This window comes from Salvelinus alpinus, chromosome 19 (assembly GCF_045679555.1).
Source record: "Salvelinus alpinus chromosome 19, SLU_Salpinus.1, whole genome shotgun sequence".
Taxonomy (NCBI): Eukaryota; Metazoa; Chordata; class Actinopteri; order Salmoniformes; family Salmonidae; genus Salvelinus; species Salvelinus alpinus.
The window spans coordinates 50,343,450-50,359,822 of NC_092104.1; the positions used below are offsets into that span (position 1 = coordinate 50,343,450).

At 44.8% G+C, this 16,373-nt stretch overlaps 1 protein-coding gene across 1 annotated transcript in view; it reads left to right on the plus strand.

The window, feature by feature from the left end:
• Positions 1 to 10,571, plus strand: part of adgrv1 (adhesion G protein-coupled receptor V1) — a 180,652-nt gene extending 170,081 nt beyond the window's left edge. Inside the window, exons 88-90 of the mRNA XM_071353942.1 lie at positions 1,433 to 1,624; positions 4,375 to 4,552; positions 10,107 to 10,571. Coding sequence (XP_071210043.1) covers positions 1,433 to 1,624; positions 4,375 to 4,552; positions 10,107 to 10,225 — 489 coding nt within the window. The 3' untranslated portion in view covers positions 10,226 to 10,571. The remainder of the gene's footprint in view (positions 1 to 1,432; positions 1,625 to 4,374; positions 4,553 to 10,106) is intronic.
• The last annotated feature ends 5,802 nt before the right edge of the window (positions 10,572 to 16,373 follow it).

Sequence of the window (16,373 nt, forward strand, 5' to 3'; positions counted from 1 at the left end):
TAGGGGCCGTGACCTAACCTCCTGTAGTAACACTCTCGCTCTCTTTGTCTCACACACACACACACACACACACACACAAGCACACACACACACACACACACACACACACGTCAAGTGCCCAGAGCAGGGAACACTTACATAACAGCCTGTGGGTAATAAAGCGTGTTCCTTGGGCCGCGCTGGCTCAGGCTGGTCCTTAAACGGCGTGTGCTAATCGCCCTGAAGATTGTCAGGATGGGGCCGCTCTCACTCTATCAGAGACTACTGATAGTGGCTGCTCCACACACACACACACACACACTCATATACACACACACACCACACTCTCACACACACACACACTCATATACACACACACACACACACCACATACACACACGCTCCGCTCAGGCTATAAAGGCACTCTGAGTGATTGTTGTGGGTGTACTGTGTCCATTCCCATATGTGTGCTTTTTCCCCAGATAGAAGCTCATGTTCCCTATTTACAGTGCACCAATAAACAGGTAGTGTACTAAGCCTGTTCCCTTTCGTCTCCTCGCATCTCGTATCCATTAAAAGCCACGCATTTATTTTTCCCTTTCAATGTCAGGGTTCCAAGGAAAGTGTAATGATTCCCACACATTTGTATCTACTTAGGGAGCTTTTGTCTCTCTATCAGTGTTGAGTGGCTCTCCTCTCCCTGAGCCGGACTAAACTGCCTGGCTGTTAAGATCAATAGGCCACTGGTGAAACAGGGCTTTGCTGACATGGCGAGATTGCAATTGGTTTAATTTAAGTCCCAGTTTTGATGAACTTCCTGGTCTAGATCGCTTGGTGATGTCCTGTTCTCCTGGGTGTGTGTGTGTGTGTGTGTGTGTGTGTGTGTGTGTGTGTGTGTGTGTGTGTGTGTGTGTGTGTGTGTGTGTGTGTGTGTGTGTGTGTGTGTGTGTGTGTGTGTGTGTGTGTGTGTGTGTGTGTGTGTGTTTAACTATTCTTGTGGGGACCAGAAGTCCCTACAAGAATAGTAAACGAACAAAAAGTTTGTGTGTGTGTGCGGTAATACTGTATTTGCAGTGCAGTGCATCTCTCTGTCTATGGTTGCCGTCATCCCCTCCTGCCCGCCTGGTGTTGTGAGATGTCTGCCGGGACTGTGGTATTTCACAGAGGAACGTGCTGGAGTAATTCACACTGGCCTGTCTGATGACACAGAGGATGTGATAGAGATACTAGATCAGGATGCTGCTGACTGACAGTGATGTCATGTCCAAGGGACGACGCCTTGCCACTTGTACCATTCTCAATCAAGCCAAACTTTCCCCATACGGGACGTGCTGCTCTGCGTTGTGTGGAGCCGGTTTCTGTGTACGTTCAATTCGTGATGTGCCTGGGTCGAATCATTTTGAATTGCGATGGAGGTGCCACGTTTTTTTGATCTTTACCCTCTGTTCCCCAGGGCCTGTACGTGTTTGCGGTGTACTTCCTGATGCACAACCAGCTGTGTTGGCCATCCAAGGCCAGCTACACGGTGGAGATGAACAGCCACGGCAGCCCAGACTCCACCTACCACAGCGGGGTAGGGAGTGCCGCCACCATAGAGGCGGAGATCAACAAGTCCACCCAGAACCTCATCAGCGCCATGGAGGAGGTAACACCCCCCCCCCTCACACACACACACACACACACCCTGCCATCTTTCCCTCCCTCACTGCACGAAACTATGGAGAAAAAGCAATAGAAAATGGTGAGGAGTCCTGTTCTAAACCCCAAGTCCCCAACTTACTGACTGACTGACTGACTGCGTCACCCTTACCCCCCATACCGCTCTCTCCCCTGCCCGGTGCCCTTACTCTAAAGCCCTTACCTCAACCCCTTCCCCAGTCCCATCCCTCTCTCTCCTCTCCCCTCTCTCTCTCTCTCCCATGCCCTCATTCCCAGGGCTCGGTTTGACCAGTCCTCTCCTTACTCACACCCTTGTCAGCGGATCCTCAGGGAAACACAGCGTGTCCCTCCGCACTTTCTGTTTGTTCACAGTGGCTTGAGTCAGCTGTCCCGCAATTACGCTCACACTAACGTGCGTGTGTGAGAGCTGCTATGCGGAGAAGTGTTCTCCTCTCCTCAACTAGTAGCCCACTTTACCCTACAACTAAGCCCTGTCAATATGACCTGTCAGCCTACATGCTCCACAGGCCCAGTCCATTCATCCCCTGCTAGGTCACAGCTCTGCTGGACACCCTATAAGGAGTTACACTGAAGAGGAGATGGGGGGGGGACAGTTAGAGAGAAAATGGAGAGGGGAGGAGGAAGGGGTGCGGAGGGGATTGGTACATGGGAGGTGTCAGCCCCCTTCAGAGTGGATATGGTAAATGGTGGCTGGACACTGTACCACAGCTCTAGACACTGTACCAATTACAGGCTATTACACCACGCTGTCTGTCTGTCATTGCAGGCCTGTTCAGATTAGGCTATTACACCTGTCTGTCTGTCATTACAGGCCTGTTCAGAGTAGGCTATTACACCTGTCTGTCTGTCATTACAGGCCTGTTCAGATAGGCTATTACACCTGTCTGTCTGTCTGTCTGTCATTACAGGCCTGTTCAGATAGGCTATTACACCTGTCTGTCTGTCTGTCTGTCTGTCTGTCTGTCTGTCTGTCTGTCTGTCATTACATGCCTGTTCAGATAGGCTATTACACCTGTCTGACTGTCTGTCTGTCATTACAGGCTTGTTCAGATAGGCTATTACACCTGTCTGTCTGTCTGTCATTGCAGGCCTGTTCAGATTAGGCTATTACACCTGTCTGTCTGTCATTACAGGCCTGTTCAGAGTAGGCTATTACACCTGTCTGTCTGTCATTACAGGCCTGTTCAGATAGGCTATTACACCTGTCTGTCTGTCTGTCTGTCATTACAGGCCTGTTCAGATAGGCTATTACACCTGTCTGTCTGTCTGTCTGTCTGTCTGTCTGTCTGTCTGTCTGTCTGTCTGTCTGTCATTACATGCCTGTTCAGATAGGCTATTACACCTGTCTGACTGTCTGTCTGTCATTACAGGCTTGTTCAGATAGGCTATTACACCTGTCTGTCTGTCTGTCATTACAGGCCTGTTCAGATAGGTTATTACACCTGTCTGTCTGTCTGTCTGGCTGGCTGTTGATGATATGTTGATCTTTTGAATCAGCTGTGTAGTGCTAGGGCAAAAACTAAAATGTGCACCCCTTTAGGACCAGGATTAAGAAACACTGAGATAGGCTATTACACCTGTCTGTCTGTCACTGGGGAGAGAGTGAGGGAGGCTGGTGAAACTGGGTTTCCTGGAAAACTCAGACTAAGAGAAAATTAGACTCCACAAGGATTCTTTCCACAATGCAATAATTCCCTGTCTGTGCCTTGGATGGCGTCATTTGGTATGTATGAGAGGACAGGGATAGTTGTCCAGTGATGGGTTATATTACTACCTGGACACATACTGTGTGCTGAAAGACATCCAGTCTCTTTTAGTGGAAACCACACAAGATTGCTTAGCCAAGTGAAATATCTTAGCTATGTACACAATGTGCCAGTTCTCATGGCTGGCTGGTTGTCTGTGATGGTGCTGAACTCTCTCTTCCCATCACCACTCATCCAGACATCCAGTGATTGGCCCTGGGAACTATCTCTCTCTCTCTCTCTCTCTCTCTCTCTCTCTCTCTCTCTCTCTCTCTCTCTCTCTCTCTCTCTCTCTCTCTCTCTCTCTCTCTCTCTCTCTCTCTCTCTCTCTCTCTCTCTCTCTCTCTCTCTCTCTCTCTCTCTCTCTCTCTCTCTCTCTCTCTCTCTCTGTCTCTGTCTCTGTCTCTGTCTCTGTCTCTGTCTCTGTCTCTGTCTCTGTCTCTGTCTCTGTCTCTCTCTCTCAAGAGAAAGGATTCACCAGTGCAGCAGGTTCAGTGCAATATTTGCGTATTTGAGACTGATTTTGTATGAGACCCAGAGCCAGCGACCTCCCTCTCACCCCTTAACCCCCACATGAGCCTGCGTTAACCCCATAAACTCTGCGTGACCCTCCACGTCTAAGACGTGATTACACGGCTGACAGGCCCATTCTCTGCTGTCCTAAGCTGACTCCCTGCCAGAATGGGACTGGTTTTTGTCATTGCATTAATCACAGAGGTTTAGTTCCCCCCTTTACGTGCCCGTCTCTGGTTTGTGTTGTTTATGCAAACACATAAGGATACCCACTGTGCACTTCAAATACTGTAAATGTTAGCTCATAAAAAACACTCTAGAAATGTAACCCTGACATCATGCATGCCCTCTGATCAGTGTCATTTCAACGTGTTGGACTGTGGCTGTCTTTGTTAATGCCGTATACAGTCTGTAAAGATATGCTGTGTGTGTGTGTGTGTGTGTGTGTGTGTGGCAGGTGTCCGCGGACTGGGAGCGTGCGTCCCTGCGTCCGGGCAGTCAGCCCAGCAGTGTGTTTAAGCAGAGCCCTCAGAGTGGGACCTACACCACCGACGGAGGAGGCTTCACCAACGACAACCTAGTGGCCGACGAGGAGTCCCAGGAGTTTGACGACCTCATATTTGCCTTAAAGACTGGTAAGAATCACTTTGGCCTGCGTCCCAAATGCTGCCCTATTCCCTGTAGTGCACTACTTTAGAATTGCACTTTGTAGGTAATAGGGAGCAAAGCCTATCACTTATCCTGCAGACATATTATTTTTCCTAATCAGGTCATACGGTCAGAAGAAACTCTGTGTTCTACTCATCAACACCATAATGGTGTCGAGGGAGAAGTGGATACTGCGATGAGTCAGTATACATACAAATCACATCTTATTCCCTCTTAAAGTTAAAAAAATATATATATATATATATTGTTTTTTTTATTTAACTTCCTTGGTCAGGGGGCAGGACGACAGATTTTTACCTTGTCAGCTCGGGGATTCGATCCAGTTAGAGTTCCAATTTGTACTTGAGCATACATGTACCTGATCTCGAATATGGGGGACTGTCACGACTTCCGCCGAAGTCGGTTCCTTTCCTTGTTTAGGCGGTGTTCGGCGGTCGACGTCACCGGTCTTCTAGCCATCGCCAATCCACCTTTCATTTTCCATTTGTTTTGTCTTATTTTCCCACACACCTGGTTTATATTCCCTCATTACTTGTTGTGTATATAAACCTCTGTGTGTGGAATTGTTTGTTGTAAAGTGTATGTGCACTTCTGACTGGTTTTGCGACGGGTTATTTTACCCGTATTTTGTTGTTCTGGGTGCAGCTTGTTTTTTGCATTATTATAGTGCTCCAGTTGTTACCCATTTCTGCTCTCCTGCGCCTGACTTCCCTGCAGCCAGTTACGCACCGCTTACAGGGATTCACATATGGTTTTATAACCTTTGTGTGATTTGGTGTGTGCGCATTTGAATGTGTGCATGTGCATACGCATGGGTGTGTAAGGAGGCCTGGAGTTGGTGTGTATGTGCGTGTACGCGCACGTGCGTTCGTTCGTGGGCCCATGGCAGCCATTACTGCTGGCCCTGCTCGGTCAGTCCTCAGCGAACCCTGTCTTGCGGCTGTAGGAGCCATTTTTCCTCAGTCATCAATGTTTAATGAGATATGGGGTCTTACTGCCGGCTGATATATCAATGCTCCACACTCCCATTCTCAAATCACAGAGGAATCGATCTACGCTGCCTGAATAACAAGTGGCAGGGACCCAGCTGAAAACATGCCAAGGAGTGTTCAGGACTTTGTTTTGTCTGTTTCTCTAGGAAATATAGGGCGCGCCCCAAATGGCACCCTATTCCCAATATGGTGCACTACTTTTGACAAGAGCCCCATGGGCCCTGGTCAAAAGTAGTGCACATCGCATAGTGATGTCACGTTCTTTTGTAACCTTGAAGTGGACCAAGATGGCAGTGCTGTGAGAGCGTCATGTCATATTTGCTATTATTATTATTATTGTTATTGTCACAGCATAACATCATCATACCGTTTAGATGTGATATGTCTCTTCACTGTACATAGCTACTACGTTCACTGTAGTTGGATTCTTTAGAGAGGACACGTGTTATTTCCATGAACCTTCTCTCACCCGTGAAGATTTCTGTTTATAGAAACACACCCCATGGGGGAGAGATGTGTCATGCGTCTTACCTTATTTCCCAGTCAGGCCTGATAACCAAGGTGTCCATATCATGGAAAGAACTCCATCTGGGCTTTGACCCCACCTCGTGGTGGCCCCGCCGGGCCCTTGATTGAGTGGCCTCTGAAGGGCCCCGTGCAACACAGAGGTTAATCTGGCATCTCAGAGCTAACCGGGCCCCTGGGCGAGGTCAGTGAATACACGCCAGTATCCACTCTCCGGAAAACACATGTCTATCGCCGTGGCCGAGCTCAATTAAAAGTCCCTGGCGGCAGCGGACTTGGAGTTAGTCAGAGGTGTTAATGAGAGTGGATTGGCTAGAGAGGGTAATGTTACCGTAAATACAAGCCTCGGGGAGAGGAGAGCACTAACTCTTCTTCAGCCGTCTTTAACGTGTAGTGTGTGCGTTTGTGTACGATGTGTGTGCGCACACGTGCGTGCCTGCGTGAGCTATAGTTGGAAGATGATTCAGCATTTCACTGGCCTTGCCTTGACTCCTCTATCGCCCAACTGTACACCCCATCATTCAGCCGCAAGTTGAACACGCATACGAATGGGGCGGCATTCACGGCACTCTTATTGTTATAACAACATCGGGGAAGATGAATTCTACAGGTGAACGAGATTGAAAAGCACAAAGGAACAATTATAACCACACATATCTGCTAAGTCTATCACCTGGGGTTGTTGTGGAATACTTGAAGCGCTCCTGCTACTTCTTTTCTTGAAGGTTGAACAAGATGTTTAATCCTAAATACATCCAAAACAAGGACTTGGAGAAAGAAAAGCTGTGGTAGAACGTTTCTCCTGGCCTGTGTTGTAACCGTCCCCCTTCCTGCCTCCCTCTTGGCGTGTATTGCTGACCTCTACCTCTCTACGTGGCCGGCCATATGTTGCCACACTCAACCTCCTTCATATCTACCCTAGACCTCTCTCAGACGCAGGCAGAGGTCAGGGAGATAGAAGGGAAGTCTAGAATGAGGTTTTGCGTAATAGACCAGTCAGTCAGTCAGTCAGTCAAGTCAGTAGCAGCACACTCATTAGGCTCTTCACAGTCCGTTAGAGGGTGAATCGTTAACTTACCATCCCACTGGTTGTCCTTAATGCCCTGCTTTTACTGTACAGTCCCTTCGGAAAGTATTCAGACCCCTTGACTTTTCCACATTTTGTTACCTTACAAAAATAAATACATCTCAGCAATCTATACACAATACCCCATAATGACAAAGCCGAAACAGGTTTTTAGAAGTTTTTGCAAATGTATTAAAAATCAAAAACAGAAATAGCTTATTTACAAGAGTATTCAGACCTTTTGCTATGAGACTCAAAATTGAGCTGTTTCCATTGATCATCCTTGAGATGTTTCTACAACTTGATTGGAGTCCACCTATGGTAAATTCAATTGATTGGACATGATTTGGAAAGGCACACCTGTCTATATAAGGTCCCACAGTTGACAGTGCATGTCAGAGCAAAAACCAAGCTATGAAGGAGTTGTCCGTAGAGCTCTGAGACAGGATTGTGTCGAGGCACAGATCTGGGGAAGAGAACCAAAATATTTCTGCAGCATTGAAGGTCCCCAAGAACACAGGGGCCTCCATCATTTTTTTTTAAATAGAAGAAGTTTGGAACCACCAAGACTCTTCCTAGAGCTGGCCACCTGGCCAAACTGAGCAATCCGGGGAGAAGGGCCTTGGTCAGGGAGGTGAGCAAGAACCCAATGGTCACTCTGACAGAGCTCTAGAGTTCCTCTGTGGAGATGGGAGAACCTTCTAGAAGGACAGCCATCTCTGCAGCCCTCCACCAATCAGGCTTTTATTGTAGAGTGGCCAGACGGAAGCCACTCCTCAGTAAAAAGCACATGATAACCCGCTTGGAGTTTGCCAAAAGGCACCTAAAGATTCTCTGGTCTGATGAAGCAAAGATTGAACTCTTTGGCCTGAATGCCAAGCGTCACGTCTGGAGGAAACCTGCCACCATCTCTATGGTGAAGGATGGTGGTGGCAGCATCATGCTGTGGCGATGTTTTTCAGCAGCAGGGACTGGGAGACTAGTCAGGATCGAGGGAAAGATGAACGGAGCAATGTACAGAGAGATCCTTGATGAAAACCTGCTCCAGAGCACTCAGGACCTCAGATTGGGGCGAAGGTTCATCTTCCTATAGGAAGATGAGTGGCCCAGCCAGAGCCCGGACTTGAACCCGATCGAACATCTCTGGAGAGACCTGAAAGCATCATACCAAAGAAGACTCAATGCTGTAATTGCTGCCAAAATTGAAGGTCTGGGACAGGTAGCACATCCGGTGAACAGGTCAGGGTTCCATAGCCGCAGGCAGAACAGTTGAAACTGGAGCAGCAGCACGGCCAAAAGTACTGAGTAAAGGGTCTGAATACTTATGTAAATAAGGTATTTCGGGTTTTGATTTTTAACACATTTGCAAAAAAGTTTTTGCTTTGTCATTATGGGTTATTGTGTGTAGATTGAGAAATATTTGTTTTTATTTACAACATTTTAGAATAAGGCTTTAACGTAACAAAATGTGAAAAAATGGAAGGGGTTCTGAATTCTTCCCGAATGCACTGTAATTGACCGTCATCAAAAGTATTATTGAAATAACTGCGTAGGTAATCTAGACGTCGTTCTGTTCTTTGGATCACATCACATTGTGTTCCTCTCAAATGTCACCCTATTATTCCCTTAAAGTGATGGTCCAGAACTTTTGTATAATTTCAGCCAGTAGTTTTGAAAGTGGTGCTCACGAGACAAAACAGGTCCCTGTTTTTTGTGTACTACATCAAATCAAATGTATTTATATAGCCCTTCTTACATCAGCTGATATCTCAAAGTGCTGTACAGAAACCCAGCCTAAAACCCCAAACAGCAAGCAATGCAGGTGTAGAAGCACGGTGGCTAGGAAAAAGATGTTTAAATGTTCATAAATGACCAGCATGGTCAAATAATAATAATCACAGTAGTTGTCGAGGGTGCAACAGGTCAGCACCTCAGGAGTAAATGTCAGTTGGCTTTTCATAGCCGATCATTTAGAGTGTCTCTACCGCTCCTGCTGTCTCTAGAGAGTTGAAAACAGCAGGTCTGGGACAGGTAGCACGTCCTGTGAACAGGTCAGGGTTCCATAGCTGCAGGCAGAACAGTTGAAACTGGAGCAGCAGCACGGCCAGGTGGACTGGGAACAGCAAGGAGTCATCATGCCAGGTAGTCATGAGGCATGGTCCTAGGGCTCAGGTCCTCCGAGAGAGAGAAAGAGAGAAAGAGAGAAAGAGAGAATTAGAGATAGCATACTTAAATTCACACAGGACACCGGATAAGACAGGAGAAATACTCCAGATATAACAGACTGACCCTAGCCCCCCGACACATAAACTACTGCAGCATAAATACTGCAGGCTGAGACAGGAGGGGTCAGGAGACACTGAGGCCCCATCCGATGATACCCCCGGAATTTATATGATATGTTACGAATCCAATTCAAACAATATGTTACAAATTTGTTGTGCTTAACATCCTGGACTGCATCTTTAATAGTGTACTTCTTAGTGGGTCCTGGTCAAAAGTAGTGCACTAGGGAATAGGGTGCCATTTGATACACCCTATTGTTCATGCCTTTACCTTTGGGACCACTGGTCATGAAACACTCCCTTCTACCTGTCAATTTGGACACGTTGACTGTGGTTGAAGTGTATCGATAATGTTCAAATGTGATAAGTTACGTGCTGTTTTGGTTGTTGATTATCATTCTCACTCACCTTTCACTCAGAACACTACAGTAGTTGTTGATGTAGAAATGTCTTTAACCACAAACAAAATTCGAGATTTTCTGTTAAGGAATCAGTAAGTTAACACTGAATGATGTCATGCATTATCATAGCTCCGGTCCACAGCGTAGTGCGCATTCTTCCACTACGCTCACTGTGCACTAAGCACTGGACCAGAGTTAACATGATCAATAAGTGATGATTGACATGTGTGCTGTCTTTCTCTCCCTGTTAGGATCTGGCCTTAACCTGAGCGACAACGAGTCGATCCACGGGAGCCATGATGGTGGGAGTACGGCCCCATCCCAGATCGTTGAACTCAGACGCGTTCCTATCGCCGACACACACCTTTAACCTCCCACGTTTTTATACCACAGAGAAAAACACAACAGTATTTTTATATTTCTACTGCCTTTGCACTAAAACATCCCGATTTTTTTAAATAGAAAAGTTGTAGTTTTTTCGTTAGCTGTTTCATATCATGAAACCCGGTGATGTTTTTATGTCTGTTTTTATATATGAATATATAAATGTTTTACTAAATTAATTTGTGAAAGTCTTTGATGGTGTTTTTGAAGCTGATTTTATCTCTCCTTGGATGTAAACATTTTGTAAAGTTTTTAGGACACGAGCCAGCACCCTCAAACCTGTTGCTAAGGTTTGTGTAACATTGTTAATAAATAATTCAACAGCTATTTTACATTGGGCTGTCTTGATTCAATTTGTCTGCCTGTGATTGCGTTTGGAGCGGCTGGCAGCAGTCTATGGTCTGTCAACAGTTGGACATAAAGAGAGGAGAGCTTGTGTGCGAGCTGCGTAACGCAGGATGTGGAATTGCTGAGTCGCTGTTGGGTCAGACTAGAGGACACTGTGAATGCATGCAGTCTCCTGGGGGAATTTCACAAACTTGTTCTACACAGTCTGAGTAATCTGGTCCTGGGAGATCAGGTCTGAACATTTCTGCTTGGGTCTGCAAAAGCGGCGGGAGGTAGAAATATGGAGTATGGATGGGGAGTATGAAAGTTCATATTGAGCCTGGAGATGAAATCTAATACCTGATGATCATCATGAAGTGTGTCAAACCTGTAAATGTACTGCATGTACACGATCAGGATACTGAAGCATTTGTCAGACAATAGACTATTCATGGGTTACACGTTACATCACTTCAAAAGTTCTATGACAACTGACAGTACAAATCAGATAACAAATTCAATTATCCAAACTAAAATGTCAAAATAAGGAGCCTGTTTCATCTGCAAAGTGAGAGCCAGCAGTGTGTGCATTTATCTAGGCAAGTCAGTCAAGAACTAATTCTTATTTACAATGACAGCCTACCCCAGACGATGTTGGGCCAATTGTGCACAGCCCTGTTGGACTCCCAATTGGTGTCAGATATGACACAGCCTGGATTTGAACCAGGGACTATAGTGACAGCTCTTGCACTGAGATGCAGTGCCTTAGACCGCTGCGCCACTCGGGAGCCTAATGAGTGTGTTCAGCTTGGAACTGTAAACTCAGTGGTTACTTGACCCTGACCCCTAACCTCTGACCTCAAAAATTGCTAGACTTGGTTAATGGATAGAATAGAAACTAGTTTTTGGGGGGACAAAGCTGAGAGCCAGAGGGAGAATTACTAACATAATATGAATGTAGTCAATTTTCATTATTTGACACTGAGAACAGCAGCTAATATGCTCTCCGGAGATGCCCTACCCCTTATTAATTTAGTTAATGAGCTTCCAGTTCCAGACAAACATTGGAAGGACTGTAGCCTGCCTGATATGATGCTACTACTACTGCTGCTATTACAGTACAGGAAAAACAAGCCATAACCAGTGACTAGTGGTTACCAGTAGTTCAGGTCAGGAGCTCTAATGGAAATGCATTACAAAAGGGTTGTGGCGTCTAAACTCCCTCTATGCTGCTGAGGTAATTTATGTATGAAGGGCAACAAGGTTGGAGGCTCCACAGTCCACACATTGAAAGCTAAGACCTATTCATCTGCCACTCTGTTCATATTTGTAGGAAACAAAGAGGGTCCCTGGATGCGTCTCAACTGTGGGTAAGTGTCTGGTTTCGCTGGCTTTCTTAGCAGACGTAACGGAGAATAGAGCACATTGGGATATTTTGTTTCTGCCTTATTCGAGCCTCACCTCCTGGTCTCACCCTGGTGGTTCCTTTACGCACCTAGTGGACACTTACAGCTGAAGTCGGAAGTTTACATACACCTTGGCCAAATACATTTAAACTCAGTTTTTCACAATTCCTGACATTTAATCCTAGTAGAAATTCACTGTTACAGGTCAGTTAGGATCACCACTTTATTTTAAGAATGTGCAATGTCAGAATAATAGTAGATAGAAATAAAAGCTGAAATAAATCATTCTTTCATCACATTCCCAGTGGGTCAAAAGTTTACATACACTCAATTAGTATTTGGTAGCATTGCCTTTAAATTGTTTAACTTGGGTCAAACATTTTGGGTAGCCTTCCACAAGCTTCCCACAATAAATTGGGTGAATTTTAGCCCATTCCTCCTGACAGAGCTGGTGTAACTGAGTCAGGTTTGTAGGCCTCCTTGCTCGCACACGCTTTTTCAGTTCTGCCCACAAATTTTCTATAGGATTGAGGTCAGGGCTTTGTGGTGGCCACTCCAATACCTTGCCTTTGTTGTCCTTAAGCCATTTTGCCACAACTTTGGAAGTATGCTTGGTCATTGTCCATTTGGAAGACCCATTTGCGACCAAGCTTTAACTTCCTGACTGATGTCTTGAGATGTTGCTTCAATATATCCACATAATTGTCCTACATCATGATGCATTCTATTTTGTGAAGTGCACCAGTCCCTCCTGCAGCAAAGCACCCCCACAACATGATGCTGCCACCCCCGTGCTTCACGGTTGGGATGGTGTTCTTCGGCTTGCAAGCCTCCCTCTTTTTCCTCCAAACATAACGATGGTCATTATGGCCAAACAGTTATATTTTTGTTTCATCAGACCAGAGGATATTTCTCCAAAAAGTACGATCTTTGTCCCCATGTGCAGTTGCAAACCGTAGTCTGGCTTTTTTTATGCCGATTTTGGAGCAGTGGCTTCTTCCTTGCTGAGTGGCCTTTCAGGCTATGTCAATATAGGACTCGTTTTACTGTGGATATAGATATTGTTGTACCGGTTTCCTCCAGCATCTTCTCAATGTCCTTTGCTGTTGTTCTGGGATTGATTTGCACTTTGACACCAAAGTACGTTCATCTAATGGAGACAGAACGCGTCTCCTTCCTGAGCGGTATGACGGCTGCGTGGTCCCATGGTGTTTATTTGTGTACAATTGTTTGTACAAATGAACGTGGTACCTTCAGGCGTTTGGAAATTGCACCCAAGGATGAACCAGACTTGTGGAGGTCTACAATTTTTTGGGGCTTATTTCTTTTGATTTTCCCGTGATGTCAAGCAAAGAGGCACTGAGTTTGAAGGCAGGCCTTGAAATACATCCACAGGTACACCTCCAAATGACTCAATGATGTCAATTTGCCTATCAGAAGCTTCTAAAGCCATGACGTAATTTTCTGGAATTTTCCAAGCTGTTTAAAGGCACAGTCAACTTAGTGTATGTAAACTTCTTACCCACTGGAATTGTGATACAGTCAATTATAAGTTAAATAACCTGTCTGTAAACAATTGTTGAAAAAATTACTTGTGTCATGCACAAAGGAGATGTCCTAACCGACTTGCCAAAACTAAAGTTTGTTAACAAGAAATGTGTGGAGTGGTTGAAAAACAAGTTTTAACTTCTTATGGCTGGGGGCAGTATTGAGTAGCTTGGATGAATAAGGTGCCCAGAGTAAACTGCCTGCTCCTCAGTCCCAGTTGCTAATATATGCATATTATTAGTATATTTGGATAGAAAACACTCTGAAGTTTCTAAAACTGTTTGAATGATCTGAGAAAAAATCCAACCAGGAAGTGGGAAATTTGAGGTTGGTTGATTTTCAACTCAGCCCCTATTGAAGATACAGTGGTATATTGGTCATGCTGCACTTCCCAAGGCTTCCACTAGATGTCAACCGTCTTTAGAAACGTGTTTGAGGCTTCTACTGTAAAGGGGGGCTGAATGAGAGGGGATTGAGTCAGAGGTCTGGCAGGTTGCCAGGAGCCCGTTCCATTTGCTTTTTCTGAAGACAAAGGAATTCTCCGGTTAGAACATTATTGAAGATTTATGTTAAAAGCATCCTAAAGATTGATTCTATACATCATTTGCCATGTTTCTACGGACTGTAATGGAACTTTTTGATATTTCGTCTGCAACTAGTGAACGCGCTTCGTGAGTTTTGATTTGTTTACCAAACGCGCTAACAAAAGTAGCTATTTGGACATAAATGATGGACATTATCGAACAAATCAAACATTTATTGTGGAACTGGGATTCCTGGGAGTGCATTCTGATGAAGATCATCAAAGGTAAGTGAATATTTGTAATGTTATTTCTGACTTCTGTTGACTGCACAATATGGCGGATATCTTTTTGTCTTGATTGGTCTCTGAGCGCTGACCTCAGATTATTGCATGGTTTGCTTTTTCCGTAAAGCTTTTTTTGAAATCTGACACAGCGGTTGCATTAAGGAGAAGTGGATCTAAAATTCCATGTTTAACACTTGTATCTTTGATCAATGTTTATTATGAGTATTTCTGGAAATTGATGTCACAAAATTGATGTCTCTGCAAAATCACCGGATGTTTTTGGAACTACTGAACATAACGCGCCAATGTATACTGAGATTTTTTGATATAAATATGAACTTTACCAAACAAAACATACATGTATTGTGTAACATGAAGTCCTATGAGTGTCATCTGATGAAGATCATCAAAGGTTAGTGATTAATTTTATCTCTATTTCTGCTTTTTGTGACTCGTGTCTTTGGCTGGAAAAATGGCTGTGTTTTTCTGTGATTTGGCGGTGACTTAACATAATCGTTTGTGGTGCTTTCGCTGTAAAGCCTTTTTGAAATCGAACACTATGGTGGGATTAACAACAAGATTACCTTTAAAATGGTTTAAGATACTTGTATGTTTGAGGAATTTTAATTATGAGATTTCTGTTGTTTGAATTTGTCGCCCTGCACTTTCACTGGCTGTTGTCATATCGATCCCGTTAACGGGATCGCAGCCATATTAATGACTCCAACCTAATATAATCTGTAACTTCAACTGTATATGACGCCCTGAGGAAAACAAATGGCGTATGTATCTATAATGGAGGGTGGAGAAGTATCGAAGCCATTCTTACTCCGTACTAAGAGCAACCTTGATTTTGTGTGATGAGTTGTCTACTGGCAGAGATGCTGACGGCGCCCCAAATCTAGTCCTGAAATGTCTGTTACTGTTTTCAAACACTAAACACTCTGAAAAGACAACTGCATAACAGGCTACATTTAGTTGACAAAAAGCTTTTACTGTATCTTGTAACTCAGCAGTAAGCTAGGCTTTCTCCCATTTACACTGTCCACACCACACCAGCTCATCCCCAGCTTGTACTGGACTCATTTCAGCAGAACTGAACAATAAAATTACGCAACATGAAACTATTTCAAAGATTGAACTGAGTTACAGTTCATATTCGGGAATCAGTCAATTTAAATAAATGAATTAGGCCCTAATCTATGGATTTCACATGAATATACAGATCTGTTGATCACAGATGCCTTAAATAAAGGTAGGGGCATGGATCAGAAAACCAGTCAGTATCTGGTGTGACCACCATTTGCCTCATGCAGCACGACACATGTCATTCGCGTAGAGTTGATCAGGTTGTTGATTGAGGCCTGTGAAATGTTGTCTCACTGCTCTTCAATGGATGTGCGAAGTTGCTTCATATTGGTAGGAGCTGGAACATGCTGTCGTACACGTTGGTCCAGAGCATCCCAAACATGCTCAATGGGTGACATGTCTAGTGCGTGTGCAGGCCATGGAAGGATTGGGATATTTTCAACTTCAAGGAATTGTGTCCAGATCCTTGCGACATGGGGCCATGCGTTATCATGCACAAAAGTTGAGAGGGCTCTTTAATTTCAGCTCATGAAAGATGCGACGGACCCCAAAACTTTACATGTTACGTTTATATTTTTGTTCAGCATACTTTGATGTGATGAGATGAGAAGGTTAGGATGTTGTTTTGTCTCTTAAACTATGCAGCCCTTGTAGTGTAACAATCTGTTTTGTTCATCCAACATAAGGTTTCAGATCAACTTTGTCCTTTTAAACTTTCAAAAGCCAATGTTTGCTCTCTCCCTCTTGAGGAAGTAACCTGGGTAACAATCCGAACTCTTTTGATGAAACGCTTCAGCATTTAAATGTGCAGTATTTATATTGCGTTTGGGTGACATACTGTAATTGTTATCACTCTGTGGCCTGGTGTAATTTATGCAGGGGGTCCTACCACAGATTTGACTGTTTGCGGTCTGTGGGTCCTGGCCGGTGTCCAGTAGCGTAGCACAACCACCGGC